The sequence below is a fragment of the Phoxinus phoxinus genome (assembly GCF_949152265.1).
Source record: "Phoxinus phoxinus genome assembly, chromosome: 19".
NCBI classification, from domain to species: Eukaryota; Metazoa; Chordata; class Actinopteri; order Cypriniformes; family Leuciscidae; genus Phoxinus; species Phoxinus phoxinus.
This window is the reverse complement of record NC_136894.1, coordinates 8,907,788-8,917,372: the sequence shown is the minus strand read 5'-3', so window position 1 is coordinate 8,917,372 and position 9,585 is coordinate 8,907,788. Positions and strand designations below refer to the sequence as shown.

General features: G+C 36.1%; 1 protein-coding gene across 1 annotated transcript; it reads left to right on the top strand.

Moving 5' to 3' along the window:
- The first annotated feature begins 2,819 nt into the window (after positions 1-2,819).
- Positions 2,820-9,471, top strand: tmem54b (transmembrane protein 54b). Its single transcript, XM_079590400.1, has 6 exons — positions 2,820-3,129; positions 3,881-4,074; positions 4,503-4,562; positions 5,528-5,722; positions 7,512-7,658; positions 7,931-9,471. The coding sequence occupies exons 1-6, from the start codon at positions 3,114-3,116 to the stop codon at positions 8,144-8,146; spliced, it is 828 nt and encodes a 275-aa protein (XP_079446526.1). The 5' UTR covers positions 2,820-3,113; the 3' UTR covers positions 8,147-9,471.
- Positions 9,472-9,585: the final 114 nt, after the last annotated feature.

Genomic DNA, 9,585 nt, shown 5'->3' with positions numbered 1-9,585 from the left:
TTATTTTTTTTAACCCTAGAATAAATGAACCAAAAAAATCCCACATAAATAGCCTACACAAAGAGGGGTCAAAATGACCCATGTTGGATTGAATGATTCTCTTAAAAAAAGGTGTCCTATTAATTAAATAATTAAAATAATTGATGATGCAAAAATGTTTTAATATATAATAAAACATGTTTATTTGTCCAATTTCCATTATGCATCACAAAAGAAAATGTATTCTATTTAAAATGCAGATTTTTTTTCTAAACAAACTCTAACTAATTTAGATCTAATGTAATGTAGCCTACTGTATATTCTAGTCTGAACCTTCTGAACCACATTTCAAACAGAACATGTGAAAATGATCTTTCCAGAGACAGAACTTTCCACATAAGAGTTGCACCTTTCTAAGCATAACTTTTGGCCAGAGTTTGCACCTCTTCCTTCCTTGCTTCCTTCCTTTTTTTTTTTTTTTTTTTTTTTTGCCTTCAGCTGTCATTTCACATATAGCTACTGCTTTTCACCTATAGTAGGGAGATATGCATATTCAAACACAGGGTTGGTACAAAAAAGTCAACTGATTTTTAAGTAATCCATAAAGTTTCAATAAAATAAGTATTATTGACAAAAATGTATCCAAAAATACTATGTTGATTCAAATTCCATAAGAAATGAATACAGGGCAATTAGACCCGCTTTATGCATTCTTGGGGTATAGTGATACAAAACATTTTTTTTTCCCTCCGTCCTAAGAAATGCGGTATGAAAATGACATTGATGAGGGTCAGAAACAAGTTTTGTAAAGAATTCATGGAATGTCAAATAAATACCTGTTTTTGATAAATATTTAAAAAATCACAGTATGCCGGGTCAATTTGCATTCCCTTTATGCATTCTAGGCAACTGTAACATGACCATTTACATTTTTTGAATGTTCATAGTTCAAAACAGGAGTGATGCAACAAGTTTAAACAGATATGTCATTAAACCGCAATACGGTGTATGGTCTTCAAACAGGTTATGAACTTTACTGCAGGGTCAGCTCACCTTCAGGAGACACAGCCTACAGAGAAACACATCTCAGCTGTATTCCTGATGATCACCAGCCTGGTGTGCATCTCGATGCCCCTTTGGAAGATGCCGTATATCATTTTAAAACGCTTATATGAGTGTGATATGAGCTTACACAGACGTAAACGGATGATCCATAGCAACTCCGGCCTGCAAAGACAATCAAGATAATATCCAGGAGACAATAATATTAGAGTAGTCTGTTGACCATCCTCCCTCGGATAATTTTAGTGCTGCTGCTGGCTGTCTCCTGAACTGGACTTCCTTTCTTCTCCAAATTAACATGCAACAAATGCTTATTGTTTACAAATCAAAGACGAACCAATGGTTCCAATTAACCTCAATCTGTGACTAGGATACTGAGTTACTCATAAAAATAAATAAAAAAAAGTGTCACATAAATGCAGTCATATATCAGAAATGAATGCCAAAAGGACATCAACAAGAACTTAAAATGAAACACCTTGTACTTTTAGATTTCAATGTAATATTCTTCATTTCTTTTTCTTTTTTTAAATTGGCCATACAGAAAACAGCCCTGATCTGCCAGAATAAACATTACTAGATCAATGCAGTCCAACGAGACGGTTATTATATGGTTTCTGTGACGTGAAATAGCACTTTGACTGTACTGAAAACCCACACTCTTAAATGGGTATTTCAACTCTGGCAAAATGGGATTTCAATACAACTTGGCCGCCTATACAATAGAAAGGGGGAAAAAACAAAATCAAATTGGTGCTAGTGACTATAGAAAACAGAGAAAAAGGCTGCATATTATTACTTATTATTATTTGTGTTATTAGAATGTACTTTGCATGTAGCCTACATCAAAAAAAAAAATCATTAAATTTCATTAAGTTTTGAAATTTAATCTCTAATTGAAATAACCCGTTAAACATGAAATTATTATGCTATCATTTAATACCTTTCTCGTTATATAGAAACCTTTTGGCATAAAGTGTTCTTTAAAATTGAGACAAAAACCATAATGTATATGGAACCCTAAGAGTGCATGGTAAATATCAGTCAGTAGCCTACTAACAGTTTTTAAATGAGCATGTTGAATCCATCAAAATATTAAATAACAATTATAACAAGAATTATATAATTTTTTAAAATCTTATTTTAGATATAAATATTTTAAGACATTCTGATCTGATCTATTTACCGGTAATACATTGGTGTGGTGGTGGTGTATTGTTTGCTAATGATGCTAATGACGTGCGGTATACCGTGTGAAAATAGAACCGAAGTACCGCCGCTAAAACATAGAGGGCGCTACACGATCTGTGATGGGCTCATACTCAAGCCTGTTGTTCAAGGCTGAGGTATACTCTTCTTCTAGTCTAGTCTACCTGCACCGTATGATATGCCATAACTTCGACATTCCCCGCATTTAAAATAAAATTCAATTTGATTCAAAATCATGCCTTCTTTAGGCCTATTAACCATTTCATTGTCATCTTGCAATGTATTGCCATATACAGTAATCTATGTGCTTTGGTTTTGTTCCCCTTCCGCTAGCACTTTTGCACTCTTACTATGCTTTACTTATATTGTTGCGATGATTCTAATATAAAAGAGGTAGCCTAGTAGGCTATAATAAATAATTATAAAGTAGCCTAAATATGAGCACTATTATATTAATTACCAACAAAAAAGAATAGGCTAGTATTTAATCATGTATTCAAACATGATCTCAAACAGAAAACGTTTTACTGGCAGAACTGTTTCTTGCAGTTCTCTTCCCCTTTGTGTTTGTGTCCCTCTTGTGGAGAGAAACATCATTTATGCAATTATAGCCTACATAGCATTAAGACACACTGAATCCAGTCGCTGGAATATTTTTCAGAATATCAGAACATTTAACAAATGATTTATACATTTACCAGCCTCAAAGGCTGACCAGCCTGCAAGGGAATATCCGGGGCACATTCCTACACACACAAACACACGTGTGATCAGGACAGTACAGACAGGACACCAGCTCCTCTCTCCTGGAATACAGAAGTGTCATGACCTAACAGAGGGCTTAAACTTGAGGAAATTGTTCAATGGGTAGTAATTCAGGTGAGTTACTGAGACAACCAAACTAAATGTTCATAAATGATTCTGTGTTGAAGTTGACGGGTGATTTTCGTTATTGGCAATAGACTGAGAAAAGACATAGCCTAATAATTGTTGTCATTATGTGAAAAAAACACTTCATATATCAGAAATAATATGTTTTGTAGAAGTTCTGTTTATAGTTGTACCAAGCAAATGACAGTCTGCAGGACTTATTGCTTAGGAAATCATGTTAAAATGTATCTCTGTAGCATTTCCCCATCACTATCGCAAACTTTTTTTAATTTCCCAAAAGTCCAACGAGCCATTTTCTGTTGAGTTTGCTGTGCCAAGTGTACAAAGTGTGTAATGATTAACTGAGGTGACATCTCTCCTGCAGCCCAAACTCTGTCCTCACTGAAGCCTTTGTGTTTGCTGTGAAGTAATGTCCACCCACACTGCTCCGCTCCACTTCTAATCTTTCCTTCAGCTTTCACGGTCCTTCCCAGGGCACACCAGCAGAATATCTGTAACGCTTGTCAGCACAGCCATGTGAAATAAAATACGACCCTTGTCTCCTCTCCGAGTCTTAACTTAGTGTTTATGTAGTTGAGAGAACGGCACTGGAGGCTGTAAATTCATTGAATGACAGTAAAGTCAGAGCTACAGACAGTAGAGCTCTCGGCTACATTTGGTATCCCCTCAGCTCTCTCTCTCTCTCTCTCTCTCTCTCTCTCTCTCTCTCTCTCTCTCTCTCTCTCTCTCTCTCTCTCAGGGGTGTGTTGTGGCAGTCTGGAGGAGCAGAAGGGGCTGATGAAGATGGGGCTCAGTATGGTGTTAGTGGGGCATGTGAACTTCCTGCTGGGCGCTCTGGTCCATGGTGTGGTGCTGAGACACTTCAGCCTCCAGCGGGGACAGGCCATGGAAAGCGCCATCTCTAACGTCATAGCCCTGACAGCGGGCCTGCTGGTGAGGCATGACATAACTGTAAAATGGGCAATTTGATCTTATCAACCAGAGGAATATTTTGTCCTGTCTTTTGCATACTGCATGACAAGCCATTTGTTTACAGAGCATATTTAACTAGTAAAATAACTACAGGTGTAGTTCATCAACGTGATCCATTAATGTTTGACAGCCAAGTGTCCAAATACTTTCTGTTGTAATCTAATGATTTTTCATTTAAAACCTAACAAACTCCTTTTTGTGAAATGTTTTTCTTGAAATATGTCCTTGTGGTATTTTTCTTTCAAATAAATGTCACATTGTTTTCATTGTGTGTATTTAGAGCGATGGCATTCGTTTATTTTTAAGTGTGGCTGTTTTCTAAATATTTGCATTCAAATATTTTGGGGGCTGAGAAGAAATCATAATAATGTACTGTTCTATTTGTCTAGGGCGTCGTTACTGGGATATTCACTATTGTTCTGTCCAAAAATGAGAAGAACAGGGTACTGGTAAGTAAGAACTTCTCGTGCACAAATGATGTGTCTCAGTTATAACTGTAATTAAAGCCACACAGATTCTCTTGTAATGCTTAAAAGACATATTTCACTTCATAATCAAAAGAAAGAAGTCTATTTAAGTTCATTAGTGTTTTTGTGACATTATTTACAAGACAATTAAGTTCATTTCCACCTCATATTCTCATAAAAATATGAGAATAATAACACAAATATCTTTCTCATAACGGTAATGCATAATTGTGACAATGGTGTGTAATTGTATAATTTAAATAGTAAATTATGATTAAATTTCACCATAAATCAATTGAGTCTAATGGGAGTTACAATATACCTAAATATGCTCAGACATAATATGATAATGAAATTTGAGGGGAAATGTGCTTAATTGTCAATAGGCTGTTTAATATTATTTGACATAAAAAAAAAAGCTTTATATTCTTAATGTGAAATTGAATTGATTGTTTTCTTCTTTTGATTTTGGGGTTAAATGTGACATTGAATATTATATTTGCATAAGATTCACCCTCTCATAATGTACTAATAGCATAGACCTGTTCTTTAGATAAAAGAGGGATTTGTATTCTGTAAATGCATTAAACCCCCCCCCCCCCCCTGTTGATTTTTTCAGGAAAGAAAGAGAAGAAGCCCATGAAAGTGTTGTCATTGATTTATGTTTGTGCTTTCTCTGTCAGTTTTCTCTGTATGTTTTTTTTCTCCCTCTTTCTTCTTTCTGCCTCAGTGACACACACCTGCTTCCTCTCTCATTCATCAGGGCTTGTGTCGAGCTCACTAGTGTTTGATCACTGGCTTGTCAGAGAGCTTGCATGTGCCTTCAGAGCTCAGAATTGACAAAACACCCTGTGATATAGAAAAGCCTGCAAGGAAAATCCTTTGCCTGGCGCTTGAGTTTAATTGTTCTTTGCTAATACTGTTAAAACTGCTCTCTTGTGTTGTAGACCTTGTCCCTGCTCATGTTAAGTGCTGTCGCTGGTTTAGTGGCTGCCGCCTCAGTCACCGGTCTGACGGTGTCCTTGGTAAAGACTATAATTCATGGAGACAAGGGACTACTCGTGTACTGTGGCTACAGTGATGATGGCAGGAGTCACCTCACCATCGCCAATGAGTGTCCATTTGACCCCACTCGTATTTATGTAAGTACCAAAGGAGAAATGAGAGAAAATGTTGATGAATGGCTGTTGAGGAAATATGTGCAGTTCAAAGTTGCAAATAGGTTTCTGGTTCACCAGTAATTATTTTCTGGGTGCTCAAATATTGAAACTTCTACATTAAAAGTACACTAGGTATCTTTTTTTTTGTTCAAAAATTAACAAAATGTAAATAATGCGATATCAATCCTTCTTCTACAACGTGTTTGTTTACTATAGTAAGCCTATAATAAGTGTTTATTTTAGACCTGTTGGGATGGTTTTCGTTGAATATTGCGTGTCACTCACCTTTGCATGAGCAAGAAAGTTTGACATGGAGCATGCCAAATCTCGAACCTCTGTTTTATAAAAAATGTAAAAAGCAGAACAGAGAAGAGTCTGCGGGCAAAAAGAGAACATGACAGAGCTTGCAATAAAACCAGAATCAACATTGACTTGGCTTTTCAGAGATGCGGCGAGAACTGAGGGATTTGAAATGTAAAAGCGATGTGAAAATGTAAGGTATTTTATTGAACAGATAAACTGCCATATGTAGCTCTCTAACAGAGTTTATTATATATTGTGATGAGTCATATTCATCCGCACAGTCACATAGAGCCAAAGCACAACTAAAATATGTTCTTCCACACAATGCATGCAGTTTTGTTTTTTAACTGCTAGAGGACCAAAAGTTACATAAGTGTGCCTTTTTTTATAATGGCTAAATTTGGTTTTAATTGCCAATGTTGATGTCAGTATTAAACTGCTGCTTTTCTGACGCAGTATTGGATTTCACCATATTGTGCTAATTAACTTAAAAATCATAAATTTGCACAATTACAGTTGTAGAAATAACATTTTCTTCTGTCACAATCCATGTTTTTAGGCAAGATATTAAAATGTGCACATTGGATCTGATCATTTTCACAATGAGACTCTACTCATTAAAAGTGCACTTAATTTCTTCCTCATTAAAAAGTTTTTCAGATAGAGAAATTAATAGTAATGTGAATTTTCAAAATGATGTCGTCTTCATATCAATGGCCTAATTGGTGCCGAGATCACATAACAAGCCAAAAAGTACTCGTTTTATCTCAGTGACCCCACCGTCATTAGACATTTTTAAGACTGGAATCAACTAATTATGGCAAAGTGTAAATAACCCATTTCAATGGCATTGTTAGCTGTAAACCTTTGCTTTTGCATGATGCTGCATCCACACCATAGGTGTCAAGGTGATAGACTGTATTTGGGCCAGTATACAACATAAAATACTTTATGATATGTACAGTATGGTGATTATATTATTTACAAAAAGAGGTTAAGAATATTGGTAATTTTGTAGGTGATGTTAAGGTGTTTTTCAATTGGATGTTGATAAAAATCTAGTGTTTATTTTTGATGTAATTACTAAGCCTATTTGCTCATTATTCACAAAGTTAAATGGTTTGAAAAAATCCTGTATGAATAATTAAAAACTGACATTAAAATGTATTTGGGATAAAAACTTGAATGCAATACAAACATACAATATTTTTCTGTATTTTTTTCTATATACCCTGACGTGTTTGATTATGTACACTTGTAAAATCTCAATTAAAAAAAAAGGAAAATAATGAAAAAGTATAATGAACCGTAGACTACAGCAAAGTTGGGGTTGCAAAATTGTTCAGAAAAGGAGCAAACAATAAAAAAAAGTGCACTGGTCACGATCACCCAGTGCACTTACAGTAGCCTAAATACATGCACTCGCAATGAAGGTTAATTCTTTTTTTTTTCTCTCTCTCTCTCTCAGGGCACCACGATAGTCCTGTGGATCCCACTGATACTAATGAGTGCAGTGGAGATGGTGTTCTCATGCCGCTTGTTTAAGGTCTCCATCTCCTCCCTTGGTCAGGCCTGGTGCCTCCGCAAACAACATTTACAAGATGAGAGCAGATTGGTATGTGCTGGCCCGCCTGACCGAATCTGCACTGATACTCAAGTGAGATCAAATTTGCCCTATTAAAAATAATCAGCGCTTTAGCGTAGGTGGACTCATCCTTTAAGTTTCCAGTACATCTGACAACTCCTGCGGTCCTCCTAATAGATGCTTGAGAGAATACTAACACATGTGTGACTGGCACATGGCCCCCTTGTATGCGCGCATTCGTGTGTGTTCGGTGACTCAGCTGCAGTCCTACTGTAAAGCGGCATCACTGTGTTCTTTTTCAGATGAAAACTCCGGTAGCGCCCGAGCCCCGCTACGCACCTTCATCCAGACGTTGTGAAGGAGACGAGGAGCGGAGGTTGCCCATTAGACCCCCAAAGCTGTACAAGCCACCCTGTAACTCTCACCCGCACCGCTCCGCGTCCTCCGGGTACCGGCAACACCCCTCCGCATCCCCGTTCAACCGGGCGGCGCTGGAACGGTCCAGCATCTGGATCTGATTTTGAACCGGACCATGGCTCTGGCCTCATTCAGGAATCAAGGGCAATTTAAACTCTTTCGAAGACAGACGAATGTTACATGATTGTAGTAGCCTATGTCGCATATATGTTTTGTCACTCATGGATCATCACTATTCGTGTGTTGTCTCAATACAATATAGCCTATATATTTAATAGCACCTGGTTTATGGTGTCCAGAGAAAGATAAAAAAAAGTAATTCTGTCAGGTTTTGCATACTTTGGAGGGTCAAAAGCTGAAATAACCAACAACCGTAGGCCTGTAGGCATACTAAACACAAAATGTATCTTAATGAAAATGGATATTTATAAGAAAGGTTTCTGAGAGTGTTATCATTACACTGTTAAACAAATGTATGATCAATGTTATGACAACATGTTTTTGCATTGCTTTAACTCATCAAAATATATTTTTTTAAATGATAAGTTATACAAGATTCAACAAATTTTTAAAGTCAGTTTAGTGTAGGCTAATTTAAGTTAATTGTTGATTGTACTTAAAAATGTAAGGCAGCAACAGTTTTTACAGTGAAAAACAATAGCCCAATAGAAAGTCTCAACACTGTAAAAACATCTGTGAAGTTTACGGTAAAAAACCAAGCAGCTGTGGTTGCTAGAAATGTACCGTAACTTGAATTTTACAGTAAAAAATAAAATAAAAATCTAAATAACTAATATTATGTTACTAATGTCAACCTTCTGAAGTACGCATGTCTGTTGTTTTGTATCTGGTGATGAGTAAGTAACATGATGAATCAAGGCTCATCACAAGCAGCTTTTCCACAAGCAGTAAAAGTATATATAAAAGGTGCAGAATGGCATTCACACAAACACAAAACACCACCATGGTAACACACACATGACACTAAAGTAATGCAGTAAACACATTTAACAACATTAGATGTAACATAAAACCATAATGTACATAACTGATAAGAAACAAACTAAGAAGAAACAGTTATTTCAATGAAAATACATCAAATGTGAAGCGGCATGCAGGGAATTCTGGGAACGTCAATTTACGCTTTTCACTGTAAATTATACAAAGACTTGTTCTTTTCACTTCAAAAAACGGTCTTTTACCGTTAAAATCCAAAATTATTATTTATTTTTTTTTACAGTGAAAGTGTATGTGTTCATATATAGATTATAAAGTGTCATGCAAATATATTGATTTATCGCTTTTCTATTTAAATTGCATACATTTCAATTTCATTTTAACAATCATTTTAAGTTCCTTACATTCCCATTAAATTCTGCATCCTGTTTGCTACTGACAATCCAAATTCAGGAATCGTATTGGAATTTTAAAGGTATTCTAAATTCAACTCTGAATGGCGCACAATCCCGCTAAATACCTTTGCACTTTGTGATCACATGACCAGGTTGACCAATAAGTTCCCAACATGAACTGCGTTGCG

What these genes read in the sequence shown, in the direction of transcription:
- tmem54b (XM_079590400.1), top strand. An exon ending in TTGACCCCACTCGTATTTAT is followed by an intron (nt 5,723 to 7,511) that starts GTAAGTACCAAA and finishes TCTCTCTCTCAG; the next exon opens with GGCACCACGATAGTCCTGTG. An exon ending in TACAAGATGAGAGCAGATTG is followed by an intron (nt 7,659 to 7,930) that starts GTATGTGCTGGC and finishes GTTCTTTTTCAG; the next exon opens with ATGAAAACTCCGGTAGCGCC.